This window comes from Lissotriton helveticus, chromosome 11, assembly GCF_964261635.1.
Source record: "Lissotriton helveticus chromosome 11, aLisHel1.1, whole genome shotgun sequence".
In the NCBI taxonomy this organism is placed as follows: domain Eukaryota; kingdom Metazoa; phylum Chordata; class Amphibia; order Caudata; family Salamandridae; genus Lissotriton; species Lissotriton helveticus.
Window position 1 is genome coordinate 1,000,617,876 of NC_136072.1, and position 23,730 is coordinate 1,000,641,605.

The 23,730-nt window shown below is 45.9% G+C and overlaps 1 protein-coding gene across 2 annotated transcripts in view; it reads right to left on the reverse strand.

Annotated features, from left to right (window-relative positions):
• Positions 1-23,730, reverse strand: part of LOC144792385 (aldehyde dehydrogenase family 3 member B1-like) — a 277,000-nt gene that overhangs the window by 4,314 nt on the left and 248,956 nt on the right. For both annotated transcript variants that reach the window (XM_078667363.1, XM_078667364.1), the window contains exon 10: positions 1-177. This exon is cut by the window's left edge. In XM_078667363.1, the coding sequence (XP_078523489.1) occupies positions 1-177 (177 nt within the window). The remainder of the gene's footprint in view (positions 178-23,730) is intronic.

Below are 23,730 nucleotides of genomic sequence, written 5' to 3' on the forward strand. Positions count from 1 at the left end.
CCTTTTTGCGTGCTAGAGAGCTAGCCCACAGCATCAGGTTTAAGTTTTTGTCCACGTAGGGTGGGTACCGGAGATAAGTCACACACTCTACTGCACTGTTACGGAGCAGAAAAGAACGCTTGTGAGAAAAGGTGTCAAAACTGTACTTCCCGCCGTAGGCTCCAGCACCACTGTTTCCTAAAGGAATAAGCATATGGGTTAATAATATATTAACATAATGCATATATGTCCAAAATATGTTTAATTCTGTTAGTTGGCAGTGTAAACCATTTGATATCTCTGAGATGGCCATTGTCCCTGGCAGGGGAAGATGACGCAACCTAAGAGACGGAGTAATATGTCCTGGTCACTAGGTCTATCCTCCAGGAATATCGCCTGAGCTATGAAGTTTTATATAGCGCAAACGTGACCCGAAGGTATCGGATATCTGAGCGCTTTACACGAGCACCGGTTACGTTACATGAGGACACATTCATTTTTGTTAGGCACGGGGAGATTAAGTGATTTGACCAGAATCACAGGATGTTGCGCCTCCCTGCCAAGACTCACACCTGGTTACCCAGCTCCGAGGTCGACCGCCCTAGCCGTTAGGCCAACTCCTCTCCCCATTGATCCTTTATAGATTAAACATTTTTAAAGGAATATTCTGCCTAGTAAGTATAATGATACTGAAAAGCATTGTTTTGACTCTCGCAGACACACATTTGGCAAAATAACTCGTGGGGCCCTATTACAAAGAGGACACACTGTAGGTGTGCTGTATCGCAAAAGGGACAAATTGGGGTGCTGGGCACAAACCAGGACTGTGTCCCCAATTACAGATAATGCAATGCCCATGGGGTCGATGCAATCTTGGAGCACATTCGTATAAGACCGAAAGGCTGCATGAAGCGTCTTTTATTGTGGTGCATCTGCAATTCAAAGGATGCGATAGAGAGACCCCTGCAGGCGGGTGCAGTGAGTAACTGCACCCATCTGCTGTGGAATTTCTGGGGGTCCATGGAACCTCCTTACTCCCCTTCTCTACTCTCCCCTACAAAATGATGAAACAACAGAATCCAACGTCAGAATCATTTAGGAAATATTCACTCAACCACTGGGCAGATGCAACACATTAGAAACAAACGTCACTGAGCATATTACAGAGCAACCTGCAATACATCTTACATTAGCTCACTAAAATACCCAACATCAACCAGACTAACCTAACCACTAGTACACTTTTTAAACTTTTAATACAATGGACTGCGGGACTTTACACAAAGCCCAAACAGTTCAGATTATGAGAATTTGGGAAAAAATAAAAATTCGGAAAACTTGCAAAAACAGTTTTTAACTTATTCAATTGTGGGTTTCCTGCGTAAATCACCTATTGACCAAGTGGTATCAGCAAATGCAGTCTTGTATACCACCACTGCCACCAATGTAGTAAGCTGACTTTTTATGTAGTGTACCAAAATGAAGTACACAATTTAGAAAGTCCAGGCCAACCTTATTGGCTTACACAACTTAAACTAATAATTCCAAATGCTAATTTGTGGTAGTGTGAGAGCAGTTTAGACTTATCAGAGGGTAGTGTTAAGCAATTGTTGTACACACAGAGTCAATGAATGAGACACACTCAAGAAGAAACTTGAAACCAATTTAGAACAAGAATTTATTTTTTAAGAATTTTTGACACCAAGAACTTCATAATCGGGTAAGTACTTTAGACATATCTAATTTTACAGTACAAACAGTATAAAATGACGGATGTCAGATTTAAGGCATGAAACTCAAATGTGGTAATGTTATCCTATGGGAGAAACATTCACTGCATAGGGTCACTAGCAAACAACTTACAAGACTGATCTTCTGGACATAAGGTGAGTAGAGGCCAAGGCCCAAGAAAGTACCAAGAATTCAAGTTAACCTGCCCGGGGCGCCTGGGTGCAAAGGCGCTTTCAGCGGTAGTAGCCTTGAACACTACACGCTGTAGTCAATGGGAAAAGTACCTGTAACAAAGATGCTGCAATGGGAGACAAGAGGCCAATTAGTCAGACCCCAAATGGGGGGCTCGGCTCTTCAGGTCTCAGGACCACAGTGAAACAGTCTGAATCAATAGACTCAGGCCAGAGGGCTCGGGCGCACAGGTGTTTTGTCCAGCAGGTCGGTGAGTTTTAGGGTCCCGCGGTGCTTAGTGCACCTGCAGAAGAGGGATAAGAAACACAGGAAGATGACTTTTGATGTGGAGCTGGCCTCTGGCAAAGTCCCTCGATGTGCAGGTCGGTTTTGGCAGTGGTGGTGTTCGGACTGAACACAAACAAGCCCTGGTGCTTGCAACATGCTCCGGTACCTTGAGTATTGGTGCACGGCGGCTCTTGGGGGTTCTGGCATCTCCAAACTTAGTGAGGAGATGGTTTTGACCTCCTGAAGCACAGTGACCTCTTCCTGGGTGGCTGCTATGTCGGTGGACAAAAGTGACAAAACCTCACTGTACCACTGGATTCAAGCTAGCCTGGTTGATGAGGGGCGATACCCCGAAACCGCTCGCAGGATGCTTGTTTCCAGTCTGGGGATGACCTCGCTAGCGGTTCGGGCTGGACTGTTCCCATGGGGAGCAGGGTCATGATTGATTTGCATATGGCTGAGTCTAAACAGGAATGGCATGGTGTGCAAAGAAACAATAGATTTAGGCCCAGATCTCTGTACTGGGGGTGAATGTTTGACATGGTTCAGGATTACATCCAGCAATTTTTCTTTCTGCATTTGTTGTTTTTTTCCACTCAATATTTGCACCACGACACACAGTCTATAGTGGCTGTCTGCATACAATTTGTATAGGGGTACCTTAGGGTGGCATATTACATTCCACAGCCCTTAGGGACCCTCTTTAGTACCCATGCCCTAGGTACCTGGGGTTCCACTTCCTAGGGACTCACAGGGGTGCCAAAGTGTGTACCAATTGTGTTACAATTAGAAGCTTTTCCCTTGTTTTAGAGAAAGAGCACTACCACTGGGCAAAAAAGTGTGGGGTGACCATGACAAAAAGGGGCACTTCCCTACACTTGGTAATGGTATAAGATGCTAAAGCTATTAATCGAGCTGGGTTTTGCTATCAGAGTTGGTTAATGGAGGTGCCTTATTGGCAACTAAAAAGGAAGGTTTAGGGGAAATAGTGTGCAACATGGATTCGTAGGAGTTTTTTTTGCTTTAGATGCAAAAATTGGGTACACACTTTTGCCTCCACAGCAGATCCATTATAGTCTGACCTATTTGCGATAGATTTTTCCTTTGCGCTTTCGCCTGCTTTTTGTTTTTGTTTAATGCTTAATGGACATATAGTTGCAACTTGTTTTGGTCGGACTGATTTTGTGAACGGACTAATCATTTTGTACCCCGATTGAGGATGTGTTCTGCTTGTTCTTCAATGTTAGAGGTATTGGTGGCCTTCTGCATGGGCTGATAGGAAGGGGTGGTTGAGACTGAAGTCAATGATGGGATCAGTGCCCCCTTAGCGCTGTAAGGGAGTTTTGCTTAATAGTTAACATGTAAGGCATGAGTTGCTTTAAAGTGGTCTATGAAATGGGGATCGCCATGCAAGGTGCCTCACAACACAATCTGTCACTCTGGGGGTCCCCTACCAAACCCACCCACACGGGATGGCTGCATAAATTATGGTTTACGCTAGGTATGGAGCGCATTCAGGCTACACTTACACAGTCTGCGGCCACGTTTAGGAAGGTCTGGTCACCACTACTGTCCCTGATCTCCACTGAATTTAAGGAAGTCACATACCCTAGGTTTCTCCGTTTGCTACGACTTACAGATATTCCACATGATCCTTCCAGTTCCCGCGAGAAGCAGCGCTGGTCGGACTGCGGACCACTTGATGGCAACCCTGCTGACATGGCACACTGGTGTGGGGGGGGGGGGGGATTTCTGTTTTTGGAGTTCTGCCCTTTTACCAGGCTTGGCATTATCGTATTTCGCATCCTTCTTATGATATGGCACAGGTACTCGGCCCATGACTTGACTTGTAGAGAAGACCTGCGTGTCTGTCTCAACGGCTTTCTGTATTTGATGCCTGCCTATTGCAATGCACTGCCTGATTCTGTTCCTGAAATCAATAAAACAAATTTGAAACTAAAGTTGTCTATGGGCTAATTTTGTATATCTGGCCAAGTGCACACTAAACTATTAGGGCACAGCTGCAAATAGCATTATTGAGAAAAGAAGTTGATATAACGTCCATCTTGTGTTGCAAGATATTCAATTTATTACCCAAATCAGGAATGTAGGTAGCAAGAGACTGTACAAAATCCAATTGGTTTTCTAATACATGAGATTGCGAGTTTAATTTTATTGCTGTAGCCAGCGAGGAATTGACAGAGCTGAAAACCCAAGACTTTGCATTAAGGGAAAAGTGAGCAGCGTCAACAAGTCAACAATGGATGCTTGCTTATTAGTAAGTATACCATCCATTTCTACAACACCAGTGTTACCCGATGTAAAAATGTCCAAGGAGTTAAATTGTGTAGCCTTGGAAGTCGCCAGATTTTCTTTGATCACTTGCAGTGGAGAGTAGCTCAATGAATGACTGATCTTCAGCCTTAATTCCTCCCACCTCCCTCTTTTCTCTAAAAATTGTGCATTAATTCTAAAAACTGCCACTAAATTGTGCAGATGCATTGTTTAGATGCAGCTATAGGTTTGTGACTTTAAGGGAGGATAGGGCACTGAAACTTTAAATTTATTGTAAATTTAGAAGTAACAAGATTTTTTACAGCTGTATATTTATTTTCACGATTCTCCTTCATATTAAAGACCATTGTCTACTACAAATAAGGCATTTACATTTAATAGTATGTGCAGTAATTGGGATCAGCATTATTCATATACGAGGTAAATATATTGTCCGTACAATAGAAGGCTACTGCAAATGGCTGACGAGTACTAGAGCAACAAGGCGCAGTTCCTGTATAAACTCATTAAACTTCCAGGTGCCAGGCAAAATGGTTTTACGCATGGTGAGGGAGACATAATTGCTTATAGTACACCGTAGCAATCACTCCCTCCAGTATAAAAACTTGGGGTCATTGTACCTTCCATGCAATTGGTTTTCCTAGCTTAACTAATCTTTTGAAGCCATACTGAGGAAATTCAACAAAAATATATGCATATTATTTTTGGATAGCAAATTTATTCACGTAAATGTAGATCTCTTTCAACCAATTTGTGTAAAAAAAAACCACAAAAAAACTCACCCTTTTTCATTTATACGAATTTTTCACATAGAAATCCAGATGGAAACATTTAATTTTGCTGTGCACATTTGTTTAAAAACTAAAATTTGGTTTCAGTGAAGGCTCTCCATTTTGTTGGTCATGACTGGCAGGCAAACAGTGAAGCATATGGACAACGTAAGTGTTAGAAAGTCACCCTTGTTGGCCTGTTCACCTCCATTTGTCTGTGCTGAATGGAACTGGTGGTAGCTGGCTGATGGTGTCCTGGGCTCTGCTAGTCAGGTCCAGGGCCAGTGCTATGTTAATACAAACACTGAAGTACACTTATTTTGGCATGACCTACCCTATATGTCCCTAGTAGATAATAGGGCCAGGGGATGAAAACTACCTATAAGTCCCTAAAAGATAAGAGGGCATGGCAGTTTAGAGGCCAGCAGCCTTTTTTGCACTTGCATGTGTGCACTGCTGAGAGCCTGAGTTCATTTTAAATGCAGTAATTTGTTGCACTTTACTGCTTTTACAATTCACTGCAAACTCGACTTAGATTGTATGGGCACTTTAACAGTGATAATCAACCTTATTTTTACTTGTGGGTACCCCAAGGTCTCCCCTATGTGTTCCAGGGGTGGGGGGAGGGGTTGTAATGTAACTATAAGCAGGGTCCTATAAAAGAGGTTTTACAAACCCTGGTGAGTGAAGGCTGCCCATTTTATTTTTCTCCAGGGTAACAAACTCACTGCAAATTCAACTTTGGTGATGTGGGCAGATATAATAGCATATTTGAACCCCCCCCCCCCCCCACCATTAGGTCTCCCCTAGGGGAAACGTCTTTTACCGAAGTCTTTACCACAAATAGCCTTTACAACGAAGGCGGAACCACGATGGCGCCATTACTACACCTGTGATTATGCAGCAACTTCTACTTAAGGTTTAGCAATGCATGTCACTACAAAATGTTTTTAGTTTTACTTTCTAAAGCTGGATCGGTACCATGAAGGCCAATAACTTCTCGCCTGTAAATCAGTGGCCCAGTCACATGGGTTGTAGCAAGTTATATATTTTTTTTACTGTTTTATACAGCGCGAACTCCACCACATTGTATTGAGGCGCTTTGCTTGAGCACCATTTACATTACATTGCCCATAATCAAGGAATGTTGAGCCCACACCGAGGCTCGAAACTAGTTCCCCAGCTTCAAATTAGGCAGTGCTCGCCGTTACGTAACAGCAATCGGCAAGCAATGTAGGCTACAGTTTACATTAATGTAATATATTGTTTGCTTTTATTTATTATTCTTACTCTGTCTTGTTCGCAAAGCCATTTTGCTTTGGGGAGCATTAGCGAACAGAACTAAACAGTAAGGTTAGACACAGCTGCATGAGGTTTTTTACGTTGCCCCAAAGGCGGCATGGTGTTTAGTGCATTCAGAAACTTCTTGCATGCAAAATGGTTAGTAAAATGTTTTTTTAAAGCTGCACAATGCTTTTTAAGAATTAAAGCCGTTTAAAATAATTCATCCTTGTAATGGTAATCGGCGTAAATGCACAAGAAAGTATGGTGTTCATTGTAAATTAATGTACAATACTTTTGTATGGGCCAGCGTAATAATATTCCACCTAGAAACTGGTGTGATAATACCAGCGTCATTGTGATATTTTTTCCCGTAATTAGGCTTTCGTTGTTCCATCACATAACCCTCCACTAGGCGTTCCAGGGTAGGAGATGTCTGTAATTATGAGCAGGGGCTTAATAAAAGGTTTTACCAGCCCTGGTGAGGAAGGAATTGCACATTTCACTTTTTCCCCTTGAAGATGGTTGGCCTCATAGGCTAACATGGCAATATGTTATAGACGCATAACCATTGCTAGGAGAGTGTGAAAAATATAATTCAAAGATGGAACAGAATGGTATTGATAAATCCAGCAACTTGGCATTGTTGAATTCATTATAACTTGTACAGAAAATGTGTTATAAGGCTTTATTTTCTGTAAGGTGAAATCCAGCCTCTAGCACTCTTCCATGATTGGTAAGTAACCCTGGGCGTCCGATTCGGCTACGCCCACGGAGTAGGCGTAGTGTTGCCTTCTACGCATTTTGCGTAGACAGCGTAGCCGGCAACACTACGCCCACTCCGTGTGCGTAGCCGAGTCGGCCGCCACCCGCCTCCCTCCCGCCCTCCCCTAGATACATTATTTAAGCAATTACACTGAATAAAACAATTTTAAAGCACTTACCTTGTCCGGGGCTCGTCCGGGGCTCCCTCTTTGAATAGCGTCCTTTCCTGGAAACAAATGCGCATGCGCGGTCGCCCGCGCATGCGCATTGGTATCCAGGAAAGGACGCTATTCAAAGAGGGAGCCCCGGACGAGCCCCGGACAAGGTAAGTGCTTTAAAATTGTTTTATTCAGTGTAGTTGCTTAAATAATGTATGCAGGGGAGAGCGGGAGTGAGGTGCGTAGTGGGGCTACGCGGAGTGCGGGAGTGGGCGTAGCTTCTCGCCCACTCCGCGTAGCTCCGCGGAGCCCCACTACGCCCACTACGCCCACTACGCCCAGGGTTATTGGTAAGCCCTGAGGGGATTAGCAGGCTGCCCTAATTAGGTGAAAAGTGGCCTGGCTGGGTAGGGGCTATATGATGGAGAGAGCTCTGTGGGGCACAGGATTGCCAGAGCACGGGGTTGGGCCATATAGCATCAGCTTCAAAGGAAGAACAGGTCAAGCCATCTTGTCAGCCAGGTCCACTCACTCTCCCTGCCAGATGGGAGGCATAAGGTTTGAATTCACAGATATGAGTGGGGGTGGGGTGGGGTGGGGGGAGTTTATGGAAATAAGCCACATTCTGAGTTAGCTCTTGCTGCTCTGCTGAAATTTCAGCCAGAATAGACTTGGAGAGAATAGTGCTTTCTGGGACAAGACTATGCCACGCTTTGGAGGAACTGGTCATGCTTTGGTGTGTTGCCCTGCACCTCATTGGACAGCGGTGCTCCACTGCTTGTCACCAGATAAATGTGAGAGATTTAGACCTTCTCAGTTCTGCTGCCAGAAATTACACGAAGGAGGATTGTCCTGTTGGAATCCTGATATGCACCCAAGGGTCTGCCTGATGAAGACTGTGCCTGCTGACTATCTGGGACTACAGCTCTGAGGACTTTGCCTTGCTTCAAGACAGAGTAGACTCCCTGCAGCTACAGATTAACAGAGCTTAACTGACCCTTCTCCAGCCACAGTCCCCCTCCTGGAGTGCATCCAGGGGAGTTTTACGGTGTTGACCAAGTGCATTGTGGGAAATGAAGACCAGGCATGCCAAGGACTATCTAGGAGTTCCAGCCCCTTAAATTTGTGTTTAAGACACTTGGGCCCACCAGGAGACCTCCTGAAAGAACCTCCAGAAGTTTAGGAAACTTTTTTGTAAAAAACTCCAGGAGGTAACCAACTTTTTTTTTTTTCTTTATTGCGTTTTTCTTTTTCTGGTACTTTAATTTACAAGTATTTGTACATGGCAACACGTCAATTGAATCACTTGTAATATAACATTATATATTCAAGTCAAACAGTTCCTTCACATTATTGTCTCGCCAACCACTTCTGGGTGTGGGGGTCCCATGTACATATCCAGGTCTCCTTAGGCCCGCACATTCTATCGTCTCCAGTGGAGGGCAAGGGCAAAGGTGCTACATTCGCCTCTCTATATCAGCGATGGTAAGTTGTAAGAACATCAGTGCACATAGATGGGTAAATATCGCAGTGAGATCTCACTCTGGATTTTTTATCATATTGTATGTTCCAGTAGGTGACCAACTTGACTGCGAGAGTCAAGCTGGCCACCTTCAACCACGACTTAGCCTGGATTCCAGGTTCGTCCCGCTGAAGAGCTCTAGAGGTCCGACTTCCAGAGTTTGACCTCAAAGTCAAGCCGGCGAACCCTCACAGGAACCGAACTGGTGGAGAGCAGCAAGGGCCCTCGGCAGAAAAAGCTCCAGAAAAGTTACTTACTCCGAAGGTAAAATTTTGACCGAGGCCAACTGCATGGGGTATTCGAGGAGGGCTCCATCGAAGCCGGCCTCAAACTTCAACTTTGTCCTGGTCAAGCATGACCAGAAGTGATTTTGTTGCTTTCTAAGCACTAGCAAGGGTTTAGTCTTTAAAAATTCATATCTCCAGTTTCCTAAATCGGATATTCATTGTTTTGGTGTCCTTTTAAAGTTAAAAATATTTCCTATTCTTCTAAATTGGTGTGGGATTTGTATTGTGTGTTGTGTTTTACTTATTCGCTGTATTTGTGTTTTTGAATCAAAATCACGCATTTGTTAAGCGCTCCTACTCACCCGTAAGGTTCTCAAGGCGCTGGGGAGGGGGGTTTCACAGGTTCCAGTCCATCAAGGAGGGGGGTCTGTCAAAGAACCAGGTTCTGAGGTTACTTGTGAAGATGGAGAGAGATGTTGTCTGTCTGAGGTGGAATGGGAGGGAGTTCCAGGCTCTGGCCACGAGAAAGGAGAAGGAGCAGCCGCCTGATCTGGTCTTTCTGGTGCGAGGGACCACAGCGTAGGAGAGCTGGGCTGATCGTAGGGTCCTTTGGGGTGCATGGAATTTGAGTCAGCTGTTCAGGTATGCTGGTCCAGCGTCGTCGAGGGCCTTGTGAGCGTGGGTTAGCATTTTGAAGGTGACTCTAGCTTCAATGGGGAGTCAGTGGAGTGTGCGCAGGTGCCAGGAGATGTGGCAGTGTCTTGGCAGGTTGAGGACCAGTCTTGCGGCGGCGTTCCGCATGTTCTGTAGCTTGAGTGTGAGGTTTTTGTTTATTCCAGCTTAGAGTGCGTTGCCGTAGTAGAGTCTGCTGGTGACCAGGGTTTGAGTGACGGTCTATCTGTCTTTGAGGGGGATCCATTTGAAGGTCTTACGTAGGAGGTGGAGGGTGTGGAAGCAGGAGGATGAGATGGTGTTGATCTGATGGTCCATTTTGAGTTCGGAGTCCAGGATGATTCAAAGGCTGCGTGCATGGTCGGTGGAGGTGGTCGGAGTTCTGACAGCGGGGGGCCACCACATGTCGTTCCAGGCGTCCGGGTGTGGGCCCATGAGGAGTACTTCTGTTTTGTTGGTTTTTAGTTGGAGGCAGCTGTTTTTCATCCATTTGGTGACGGCTCCCATGCCTTCTCGAAAGTTGTCTGGCGATGTTTGGTACGTTGGATAGGGAGATGATGAGTTGGGTGTTGTCTGCGTATGACACAATGTTGAGTCCGTAGGTTCGGACTATGGGGGCGAGCGGAGCCATGTAGACGTTTAAAGGCGTAGGGCTGATTGATGACCCCTGGGCACTCCACAGGTGGTTGGTGTAGGGTCCGAGAGGAAAGGGGGGATTCTGACCCGCTGCGTTCTGCCAGAGAAGGAGGAGTGGATCCAGTCGAGGGCCTTGTCTTGAATTCCTGCGTCGTGGAGTCTGCGTATTAGAGTATGGTGAGAGACTGTGTTGAACGCCGCTGAGAGGTCGAGGGGGATGAGGACTGCTGTTTCTCCTTTGTCCACTAGGGTGCGGATGTCATCTGTTGCGGCGAGGAGGGCAGTTTCCGTGCTGTGTTTTTTTCTGAAGCCAGATTGGGAGGAGTCGAGGATGTTGTGCTCTTCAATGGATATGGCCAGTTGGCTGTTGATGGCTTTCTCAGGGAAGGGGAGCAGGGTGATGGGTCTGTAGTTTGAGGTCGGTGGGGTCTGCCGAGGGTTTCTTGAGGAGGGGGTTGATCTTGGCATGTTTCCAGTCATCAGGGAATGATGCGGTTGCAAGGGAGTGGTTGATGGTGTGGCGGAGCATGGGTGCGATGGTGTAGGTGACTCGGTTAAAAACGTGGTGGGGAAGGGGTCCTTGGGGGCCCCGGAGTGGATTGAATTCATCGTCTTCAGTGCGCCTTTGGTGGTGAGGGTTGTCAAGTTGTCGATGGCTGGCTTCATGGTGTTGGGGGTGGTTGGTGAGGGATCAGTGTGTGTTGGTTGTCTTCGTCAAAGTTGTTGTCGATGCTCTTGATTTTGGTGTGGAAAAAGGTGCTGAGTTTGTCACAGAGGTCTTTTGAGGGGGGATGTCGGTGGACTTGCTGGTAGGTTGGGCGAACTCCTTGATGTTGAAGAGTTCTCTGCTGTTGTGCGCGTGGGTGGAGATTCTATCTTCGATCACTTTTTTTCCTCGTTTTTCTGATGAGTTGGTGGTGGACTTTGGTGGCGGCTCTGAAGTTGTTGTGGGCTTCTGTGGATTTGGTGTTTGATGTGGCAGCAAGTGCATCTGGACTCTCTAAGTTAGGTGGTAAACCATCTAGCTTTTTTGGCGTGGGTGTTGTGGTTTTTCTTGAGGGGACTAAGGTGTTGGCGCAGTCTGTGATCCATCTGTGCAGGGTTCGGGCTGCGGCGTTGGGGTTGTTTTCCCCAATGGTAGAGATGGAGTTGCTGAGTGATGAGGTTAGCTGGTCGTCGGTGATTCTGGTCCAGTTTCTTCGTGTGAGTAGGTGCTGGTGTCTGTGGATGGTGGGTTTTCTGAAGGTGAAGTGGACACATCGATGGTCGGTCCATGGGAGTTTGGTGGTGTGGCTGAAGGTGATGGAGTTTCCTGTTGTGTAGAGGGGGTCGAGGGTGTGTCCTGCTGAGAGCGTGGGTTCATTCACGATCTGGCGGAGTCCAATGTTGTGGAGGTTGTCCAGGAGGGATGTGGTAGAGGGGTCCAGTTGGTTGCCTAGGTGGAAGTTAAGGTCTCCCAGCAGGGTGTAGTTGGTGGATGCGATGGCCTGCGGAGAGATGATGTCCGTGAAAGATTCTGAAAAAGGTCAGCGGGTTCCAGGGGGTCGGTAGATGAGGGTTTCTTGGAGGGTGGTGGTGGGGCTGGCCAGTATCTTGAAGTGAAGGTGTTCCATCAGGGCTGTGGGCTCATGTTGGAGTGTGCTCAGGCGGAGGGTGAATTTGTGGACGATGGCGATTTCTCCTCTTGGGCGGGTGAGGCGATCCTTCCTGGAGATCTTGTATCCTTGGGGGATGGCGATGGAAATGTTCGGTCCCGAGGAGGTGTTGGTCCATGTTTCGGTGAGGAACGCTGCGTCAGGGTTGGTGCTGTCGAGGAGGTCCCAGATTTCGGTGGCATGTTTGTGGAGGGATCGGACATTGAGGCGGATGCATTGCAGGGTCTTCAGGTCGGTTGTGTTCTTGCGGGTGGGTTGCGCTGGGTCCGTGGTCTTGGTAGTGCTGCAGGTGTGCCGGCAGCTGTGACAGCTGAAAGGTCCGTGGGTGTCGGCCGGTGACGCTAGCTTGCAGTTGTTGTTGTGGCCTGGGTTGAGTGCGTGGAGTGCTTCCGGGTCATAGTGTTGGCGGTGCAGAGATCCAGGGTTCCGGCTGCTGGTCGCGGTCGGGCACAGACGGGCATGCCTTTGGCGCGGCCGCCATTAAGTAGGGGTCGGGGAGGGCTGGAGAGCTGGGAGGCGGGAGCGGGGAGGGGAGCAGGATTGGTCGCGCTGGGGGGAGCAGCCCCGGGGGCAGCAGCGGTGGGGAGAAACTGGCAGGAAAGGAGGAATAAGAGGGGAAAAAAGGAGAAAAAGAGTGAAATAAGGCAGAAAGCAGGAAAAAAAACAGAAAGCAGGAAAGTGCAGAACCGATCTAGAAAAGGGTGAAAAACGAAGCGGACAGCTGAGCAAGACAAAGGAGAATGGAGGAGCACTGGACCACCTGGCAGACTAAGGAAATAAGTGGAGAAATGATAAAAGGCAGAAAAAGTGCAGAACAGAAAAGAGAGGGAGAAGCAAAATACAAGTGAAAAAACAGAGAGGAGAGTGAATATGCTACTTACCAGTATGCATCTGTTCTTGGCATGTAGGGCTGCTAACATTCATATCTTAGCATTAGATCGCCGCCTAGTGTTGGGCTCGGATGATTGCACATTGTTGTCCTGGAAGAGTCTTCGAAGTATCCTGAGATAGGTGGCTCCTCCCCTGGACTACAGTGCGCGTGATCCTGCCGGTGGAGGAGGGCCTCGAACACCAGCAACAGTCAAGAGTGCCGGGGCTCGGGGAGGGCCTCACTCAGTGGTGGAGCTGCGAGGGTGGGAGAGCAATTTCACTGACAATTAGTCAGTGGTCTTGCTCGCCTGTCCCCGCAGCTGCTGCCATTAATTAGGGTCGGGGAGGGCTGGACTGCTGGGAGGTGGGGTCGGGGTGCGGAGCGGAGCAGGATTGGCTGCGCCGGGCATTAATGTTTTACATGCCTTTCTCCTAAGTTAAGCTTAATTGCTTGGTGTTAGCTACCAAGGGATGAGCATGGGACACATTTATAGAGACCCTATTTAGGACCCAGTACCGTGCTGGTGGCATTGTTGCTGGCGTTAGGTGACTACCTACTACTACCTATTACCCACCTTCCAACAATAAGTTAAAAAAACAGGAATAGAATATGATAATAAAGCTTAAATAGATGCAGATGTACACAAGTGCTACACCTACAATGCTAATATTTTAAGGTGACAGTATTTTTTTAATTGCTGAATGCTTAGCTCCAATTGATGTCAGAGTATACATTTACCAGTTAAGTAAATTAGGACATATATTTGTTTCAAGTTCATTTTTTGAAGAGATTTTATAAAATGAACTGAAACTCAGATAAAAATACATTTAGTGAAACAAAGGCAGACAGTTCAATAAGTACCCTTAAACTGTGAAAGTCAGTTTTCATATATGTTGTAACATGCAACTAGAACCTTGCTCTATTTTCAAACACATCATAACACAGAGTAAAATGTAAAAAGTACATAAATGTTTATTTGCAGTCAGTGCCCCTCCTGTGACCTTTCAGAGAAAGAGCACTCACATTGTTTTTAGTAAATAAATTCGTCAATGTATCTGGTGACAGCTAGTATTTGTTAACACTGAATCTGGTGGCAGTTAGTATTGTGCTCAGAGATGAAGTTTCAGCTTTTTGTGCGCCATACTAGTAAGCACTGAGAAGCCAGAACGCAACTGAATTTAACAGACTAGAATACCCCCTGTAGTACATTATGATCGTTTTGCACATCACAGAGAAGTTATGTTACCATATAGAGGAACAAGACTGAAGGCAGATTTCCTTTATACGATGATGGAACGCCAAGGTGACTTTTTAACATATGACAGAAATAATTGTATTCCTTAGAATGTCGAGCTCTTTCATACGTACACGTGTTTGCAAATATGTTGAATAAATGAGGACTGTGTTGTGACACTGAACACACCATCATGCATCTAATAACTTGTTATAAAATTTACTATATGCAGCTTAAGTCACTTTCCAAAATAGCTGTGCTCATAATGAATTGGAAGGTGCACAGAAATTCCTAGTTCATTGTAATGAACTTTAGCTATGCAAAACATGAACAGGTCATAAATTGCTCATTTCCACTAATGATTGTTCATTTTTAGAATACTGTTCATAAGAGCTGAAAAGGTAGTTCTGGCTATCATTGTTTAAACAGAAATGATACGTCTACTACGTAATCTGTCATTCACACTGTCTACTAGATCAGTCAGCAAGTATTTTGTGGTCACAGTGCCTACATCATAGTCCTATTCCAGGCAACACTAGTGAGGTTACATCTAAACTATAATGTAATATAAATAGATACTTATAAAGCACGTGGCTACTCCACAGAGTGTCCCGGAGCTGAAAAGACCACGAGACAAACAGTTGGCACTATAGCAGAGTAGGGAAGGCAGACAGCTATTGCTGGAATAGCCAGGTTTTTAGTTGCCTCCTGAAGGTAAGAAGATCCTGCACCTGCCTGAGAGCTAATGGCAGACCATTCCATAAACGAGAGGCCAGCACTTGAACAGAGCGACCGCCCATACGGGAGCAGGAAAACTTAGGGATGATCATCAGAAGCTGTACTGAGGACCTCAATGCCCTTCGCGGTACATAGTGCTGAATCCTTTTCCTAATGTAGAAGGCACCCATATTATGGAGAGCCCTAAAAGCCAAGACCAGAGTTTTAAATTGGATCCTCTTCCGGACTGGCAGCCAGTGTAGGGACTTCAAATGGAGAGACATTCGCGCTCTAGGTCCCACCACGAGAATAGCTGTGGCCGCTGCATTCTGAACCACCTGCAGGGGGCCTAGTAAATAGTCCGGGAGGCCCAGGTTCAATACGTTGACGTAGTCTAGCCTCGATACAATCAGGGCCTGGACTACAATCTTCCTGTGTGAGACCGGCAGCAGGAGGAGAACATTCTTTAACATTTTTAGCAACCCAAGCAGGTGCCAGCAACTGTTTGGTTCTGAGCCTTCATGGACAGGTCAGCGTCTAGCTTGACCCCTAGGTTATTCACAGTGATTACTGATGTTGGAAGGGGGGGGGGTGACATATCCTGTGGCCACCACTTTGCATGGTGCGGGACCGCAGAAAGTAATCTCCAAATAAGAAAGTTAGAGACCAATTTTTACAGAGGGACTACTGGCTCCCATGCATTACAGCAGAATGAGTGTGCAAATCAACAATTGGTTTAGGTAACAAGAAGGAATTAAGTTCTAATGAGTGTATTAAATTGTCTTGTGTTTTAACTTTTTATTATGGGATGAGATTTGGTTGAACCAACACGCACTGAGGTTTAAAGTGCGTGCATTGTTATAATTGGCTGTACGTTAAATAAAAAAATGTATAGTAAACAAAGCAGGGGCATAGATTGGTTTTGGTATAAACTGAAGTCCAGCTGTTTCTAAGTCGCATTTTCCATCATCAGAATGGGCCTGTAATAAGAATCTTATTATTAAATTAAATTCTGAAAAAACGCAGGGGGAAACATACAAAAGATACCAGAGGAAGGCAGAATGGCAAGCTGTGGTTTATAAAACCATCAACTTTTAAAATGTCAAGCACATTGAGTGGGTGGGATTTGAAAAGGAAAATCACAATGGTGGACAATGATTTCAATGATGGGAGAGAAAATGGGATGCTGAAGTATAGCAATTAAGGTACACTAGCCGGTATAACTTTTGTTTTTTCCTACATCATGCGCCCTTAGCCCTCTTCCACTTCCCCAGTTCCTGGTATTACAGGGAACAAAATACTCCCAAATGTAATTAGAAAGTATATTACAATTCACCTAGGAGTTGCGTGCCCTCATAATAGCACTGTTCTGGGCCTGTGCGGAAATATGTTTACAGAAATTAAGGATGACTTCCAAATTCCTTTTTTAAATAGGTTTATACAACACAACACATTCAGCAATCCATCACAAAGAATTAAATACGTCATCACATAATACGGTTTGTAGATAGGTCATCCAGAAAAGACAGTGCGGGGGAGCCCTGCTCTGCCAAGGCCATTGCCGCAGTCACAGAAACAGAGTCAGAACATTCTTCGTCAGAGCCAAGAAGGATAGGCAATTGGTCCCCGCATGTCGGAAAGGACTTCCTCAACATCACAGGAAGTGATGTGTTCGTACACCCAGCCGTGGACATGACTTGTACTCTGATATTTTATTGTGCAGGCTGAGCAGGTCAGCTGGCCTGGTTGTAGTGCCAGTGTTCGTACTTGGAGCCAATGTGGCATTTTCATGTCGATTCAACCGTCTCCAAGTACTGGCCTTCCTCCTGTTGATAACCCTCCGTTGTCACTGCACTATCTTAATTTTTTGACTGTTGTTTGCTGCACCTAACTCGACCAGCTACTGAGTTTCCCCAGCCCATCAGCTGGGTGGGTTTCTCTTCATGACTTGCACATTTCTTGCAATTTACAGTTGCGAGTATTTTATTAAACGTTACTGCCTGGAATTGCAGGAAATAACATCTATCTTTTTTTAACTTCTTTGTTTCTATGGCAGGCAATATTATTAGTGTAGGCATGCATGTATGTAGAACAAGGGGAAGTAAACAACATAACACTGCCATGGAGGTAGAGGTAATAAAGGTATTAGAACTCTCCACAGTCCATTGAAAAGAAACCTGGGGTTCTGTGGGAGCAGGGGTATCAGTTAACTGACGAGATGGGGGGGGGGGGAATTGGCTCAGTTTTTTCACAGTACTCCTTCAGTCTCTTCGATAGCAGCCTATTAAACTGGGGCTACTAGGAATCCTTCTTTTGATTCTACGGAGAGAGAAAGTCAGTCAGCTAAAAAACAGTAGAAAAAAGTTGCTTACAACTTTCTACCTTTTTAGCTCATTAAGCATGCGGGACAGGCATGTGGAAAAAGGTTACTACTAGGGGTGGGCGGAATTTGCGTAATCGCGTTACGCAAATCTCTGCAAAACGGTAAAAAATCTCCGCGAACACGCAGTAATTCCGCAAACACGCGGAATTGCTGGTCTGCGATGCTTTTTTCCTGTTCGCAATTGCGGTTTGCGTGCTCGGGGGGAAATATCTCGCAAACACGCATTTTGAGAATGAACAAGCAAAAAATTTCACGAAGTCGCGGAACTCAGCATTGTGGGCAATTTCGCGTTCTCCGCGGAACGCGAAATTACCCAAATTCCACAAATTCCGCGAGCGGAAGGGAATTTACCGCTCAGGCCTAGTTACTACTGAAGAGACAAAGGGAGGTGCTGTGGAAAAATGCAGTGTTTTTTCCAGACTCCATAGAAAATAGAAAAGGCTACTTACATCTGCATGCATGTGTTCTTGGCATGTAGAGCTGCAGAATTCTATACTTTGCATTAGATCGCCACCTGGTGTTTGGCTCGGATGATTGCATGTTGTCGTCTTGGAAGAAGTATTTTGTAGTCACGAGATAGGCGACTCCTCCCTTGGACGATAGTGCGCATGCGCATCGGCTCCATCCTTAGATTGCTTTTCGCCATGATGGGAAATGATGGAGTTAGTAGAAATAAAGAAGGGATGTCCATGTGTATATCTAATTAAGATGAAACTGGAACAGATACAGGTCCCGGGGAGGCTGGAGGGCGTGTAGAAATCTGCAGCTCTACATGCCAAGAACAGATGCATACTGGTAAGTAGCATTTTCAGTTCGAGGCATACGAGCTGCGGATTCTACACTTTGCATTGATTGTGCAGCAGTGTCTCCCCTAGCGGTGGTCACCTGTATCCGTTGCAGTAGTTTGAAAGAGTTTTTAGGACAGCTTGGCCTACTGCAGCTTGCTGCTTTGCTTGCACATCAACACAGTAGTGCTTAGTGAAGGTGTGTGTTGTAGACCATGTTGCTGCCTAGGAATGTTCCTAAGAAAGCCATGGAGGCTCCTAGTGTGCACGTGGAGTGCGCTCTAGGAGGTACTGTTAACCCCTCCCATGCTGGTGACGGAACCGCTCCGTCACCAGCCACGGACGCGCTGATGACGGAGCGGTTCCGTCACGGCCCGCTCAGCGCGCCTGCGTGGCGCGGATTCCGCGCTGGACGTTCTATTGAGCGGGCGGGGCTGTGAAGGAACCGCTCCGTCATCAGCACAGTGCACCCGAGGCTCGTGACAGAGCGGTTCCGTCACGAGCATGGGAGCGCCGCACGGCCCCCCTAGCGCTGCGGCGGAATTGGGTTAATGTACATTTTGCTTTCCGATAGCATATTTGTATACATTTTACAATCCACCTTGCAATTCCAGCTTTCGAGATGGGGTTGCCCTTATGTGGTGGAGAGAAAGCTACAAACAGTTGCTTTGTTTTGCGAAAGGATTTGGTCCTATCTATATAATAGAGAAGAGCTCTTTTAACGTCTAGGGTGTGTAGAGCTCTTTCTGCTACAGAGTCTGGGTTTTGGAAAAACACCGGTAACGCTAGAGATTGGTTTAAATAAAACGGAGTAATGACTTTTGGAAGGAATATAGGATTTGTTCTGAGAACCACTTTATTACGGTGTAATTGTAAAAATGGTTCTTGTATAGTGAAAGCTTGAATCTCACTAACTCTCCTAAGAGAGGTAATAGCTACTAAAAAAAGCTGTTTTCCATGTAAGGAATTGTAGTTCACATCTGTGTAAAGGTTCAAAAGGTGGTCCCATGAGCCTTGTAAGAACACTGTTTAGGTTCCATACTGGAGAGGGTGGTAACCTGGGAGGAATGATTCTTTTTAAACATTCCATAAATGCTTTAATAGCAGGCACTCTAAATAAAGAGAGATGTTGTCTATTTTGTAAATATGCTGCAATTGCTTCCAGATGTAGGCGTATAGATGAATATGCCAAAGTACATCTTTGTAAATGTTGAAGGTAGCAAATGTTAATTTGAATGGAAGCATCTAGGGGATCAATTTGGTTATTGTTGCAGTAAATGGCAAATCTTTTCCATTTAGCAGCATAGGAAGCTCTAGTAGTAGGTCTCCTGGCTTCTTTAATGATATTCATACAGTCTGGTGGTAGGTTAATATAAACAAACTTTAAGACTTTAGGAGCCAGATCGCCAGATTCAGTTGGCTTGGGTCTGGATGTCTGATGTCTCCATGTTTCTGCGTTAGCAGGGATGGTGTGAGACGTAGTTTCTGGTGTGGAACGAAGGATAGTTCTAGCAGTGTTGTATACCACGGTTGGCGTGCCCACGTGGGAGCTACTAAAATCAGTTTGAGCGACTGTTGTCATACCTTCTGCACTATTAGTGGTATTAGTGGTAGTGGCGGAAAAGCGTACGCAAATCTGCCTGACCAGTTCATCCATATCGCATTGCCCTTGGACAGCGGGTGTGGAAAACGGATAGTGAAGGTTGGGCATTTTGCGTTTTCGTGTGTGGCGAACAGATCTATGTCTGGATGACCCCACTTGTGAAAGAAAGGTAGAAGAACTTCCGGATGTAGTTCTCATTCGTGAATCTGTTGTTTCTGTCGACTCCTGGAAGGTGTTCTGCTAACAGATATATATTTTGTGGAATGGCCCATCTCCAAATGTTCTGTGCAAGCTGGGACAGCTGTAGAGAGTGTCCCCCCCCCCTGTTTTTGTATAAAGTACATGGCTGTCATGTTGTCCGTCCAGATTAAAAGACAGCTTTGTTTTGTACTTGTACTTGGAAGGTTTTGAGCGCTAAGAATATTGCTAGCAGCTCTAGGTGGTTGATATGGAATGATCTTTGTTGAATGGTCCATTGCCCTCGAGTTGTATGATGAAGGAGATGGGCACCCCATCCTGTGAGAGATGCGTCTGCTGTAAGTACTATTTGTGGAACAGGTTCAAGGCACGGCCACCCTTTTGTCAAGTTGTTGGTGTTCCACCACTGTAGAGAGCGATGTGTGCGGCTGTCCACCAACACCAGGTCCGTTAGTTGTCCTTGAGCCTGATTCCACTGTTGTGCTAGACATTCTTGGAACGGACGCATTTGCAATCTTTCATATGGCACAATAAAGATGCAAGACGCCATCATGCCTATTAGTCTCATGAACACTCTGGCTGGGAGAGAGTGTTGCTGTTGAAACTTTGTGACTAAAACCTGAACGCTCTGTATCCTTTATGGACTGGGATACGCTAGAGCTGTAGACGTGTTTATTGTAGCCCCTAAATATTGATGTACATGAGAGGACTGTAGGTGCGACTTGGTGTAGTTTATTGTGAACCCTAAGTCGTCCAATATTTAAATCGTCTGAGATGTGTGTTGGACACACTGATTGAATGACTTGGCTTTTATGAGCCAATCGTCTAGATATGGGAAGACATGTATCCCTTGTCTTCTGAGATGTGCTGCCACTACTGCTAGGCACTTTGTGAACACTCTTAGTCCAGTTGTTACCCCGAATGGAAGGACTTTGAATTGATAATGCTGTCCTTCCAGTACAAACCTCAGATACTTCCTGTGAGAAGGATGTATAGGAATGTGGAAGTAGGCGTCCTTTAGATCTAGTGCTGTAAGGAAGTCGCCTTGTTGCAGCAATGGGAGCACTTGTTGTAATGTAATCATATGAAAATGATCTGAGTGTATATAGTGATTGAGGGGCCTGAGATCTGGAATTGGTCTTAGTGTCCCGTCCTTTTTGGGGATTCGAAAATACAGCGAGTAAACCCCTGTTCCTTGATGTTGTAAAGGAACTATTTCTATTGCGTCCTTTTGAAGAAGTGATAGGGCATTTTGTTTGAGCAGTGTAAGATGTTCTGCAGACATTGGACGCTGCCTGGGTGGTATGTGTGGAGGGGTAGCTGTAAGTTCGAGGCAGTAGCCATACTGGATAATTTGTCTGTTGTGATGGAATTCCAGACAGGTAGGAACTGTGTTAGTCTGCCCCCTACAGGAGTGGAGTGCTGTTGGGGGAGCAGAGGGAAGTCACTGTTTTGTGGTGGAAGAGGTTTGATTATTGTTGTTACCTTGACCTCTTCCTTTATTGTTGTTGCCTGTATAGCCTCCTCTAAAATATCCTTTACTAGAGGATGTCTGTGTATTGGATTTGAAGGAAGCAGTATTGTCTGCTCCAGTCTGTTTGGAGCCTCCTCTATGGAAGGAGCGACGAAAGGATCCTATTGTTTGTGTGGATTGCAAAGCTCCCATAGATTATGCTGTATCGGTGTCTTTCTTCACTTTCTCAAGTGCTGTGTCTACCTCTGGTCCAAACAATCAATGATGGTTGAATGGCTGGTTTAAGATGGTAGTTTGCACTTCCTGCTTAAATCCTGAAATGCGTAGCCACGCATGACGTCTAAGTAGGACACTAGTGTTTACAGCTCTAGATGCCGTGTATGCTACATCCAGTGTGCACTTGATTGAGGCATTTGAAATTAACTTGCCTTCTTGTATAAGGTTGTTTGCCTGCGCCTTATATTGGTCATGTAGATGTTGTAGTAGTGTCTCTAACTGATCATAGTGAGCCCTCTCATATCTTGCAAGGAGGTCTTGTGTATTAGGTATGCGCCATGTATTGGTACCTTGTGCAGCTATCCTTTTGCCTGAAGCATCTATCACCTTAGATTCTTTATCAGGGGGTGGTGCTTCACCTGATGTCTGTGAGTTTGCCCTTTTCCTAGCATTTGACACGACTAGGGAATCTAAGGGTAGCTGTCCTCTAATGTAGACAGGATCTCCAGGAGCAGGCCTGTACTTTTTCTCAATTCTAGGGTTTAGAATCCTAGCACGTACAGGATCTTTAAATACTACTGGAGCATGTTTGATGACCCCTTTAATCATAGGCAGAGTTTGAACAGACTTTTGTGAGTGTTCAAACGTATCTAATAAAAAGTCTTCCTCTGCCTCATCTGAATGCATGGTAACCCCATGATGGATGGCAGCCCTATTCAGTAAGTGCCCAAACCCAATATAGTCTTCTGGGGGAGAAGGTGTTGATGGATATGAATGTGGGTGAGGAATATCTGGCACATCTTGTGGGTTTGGGTACCCCAATCAGGATCATCAGGGTAGGGAAAAGGCTCATCTGGGTCTGCCCCTCCCCCTATGCTATACTCATCATCATCATCTGGAGGTGTATGTGGTGAATAATGAGGAGGAGAGTGGAGGTGAAATGTTAAGGGGAACAGGAGATGAAGGAGAAGGAAGTATAAGAGAAGAAGGGTGCATAGGAGATGTGGCAGAGTCCTTCTTCTTGACAGGCACTGCAGGTGTAGGTGCTGTGTCTGATTTCATTTTCCTGTGTGGTATAGTGGATACATGACATGTCTTTGGGTCAATGTAGATCTTCTTTTGTAGAGGATCAGGTTAGAAAAGTTCTTCTCCTTGCGGAACCTTTGCCGGCGCCGTTTTTTTTAAATTCCGGGAGTGGTTGCTGCTTATCTTTAGCCTTAGGAGTGGTTACTGTGTCCTTTGGCGTAGGTTTTGGCACCAAAGATATTATTTTCGGAGTCGAAGGCTGTTTCGAGGGCTTGAGCACATCGGAATCAGGCCTTGTAGGTTTCGGTACCGAAGATATTGGCTTCGGAGTCGAAGCTGGTCTCGTCGACATCGAGACGTCAGACGCTGGCTTCATAGTTTTGTCTTTAGAAGTCGACGGTTTCGGAGCAGAGACTTCTTTCGGTTTCAGTGCTGAGGGAGATGGTGGGATTGGCACGTGCGGCTTGCTCGGTAAGGAGCTACCGGAAGGCTTGAGTATTTTCTTCGGCTCATTGGTGGGGCTCTCGAAGTGTTTTTTCGGTCGCGACTGGGCCCCGGAGGCGGATTGTTGACCTTTGCCTTCGATTTGGGTGCTGGGTATGGGGCAGGGGCAGTAGTACTCGCGCGCTGACCCAATGGTATGGAGTCATCGAAGTAGTCTGCCTCGGATACGATTTGGAGATCATCTGTATCTTCTTCGGGGATGAGCGGAACATCTTCATCGAAGATATCCACTGGTTCCGGAGCCGATCTCTGCATGTCGTGTCGACGGGCCCTCCTATCTCGAATGGTCTTCTTGGATCAAAAGGATGCACAGGCTGTACAGCTGAATTCGTCGTGTTCTGGCGATAAGCACAGGTTACAGACCTCGTGATGGTCACTGCGTGGAAACTTTGCTCCACACTTGGGGCATCTTTTGAATGGCGTCCTTTCCATTAGGTGTAGGCCTCACAGCGTGGATAGGCCCAATGGCCCGCGTTGACGACCGGAATCGAGGTGATGGCGTCAAGTCGACATTTATCGATATCAAGAGTAGTTTGGTGAAGTTTGAATACGTTTTTTCGCGTCAAAGT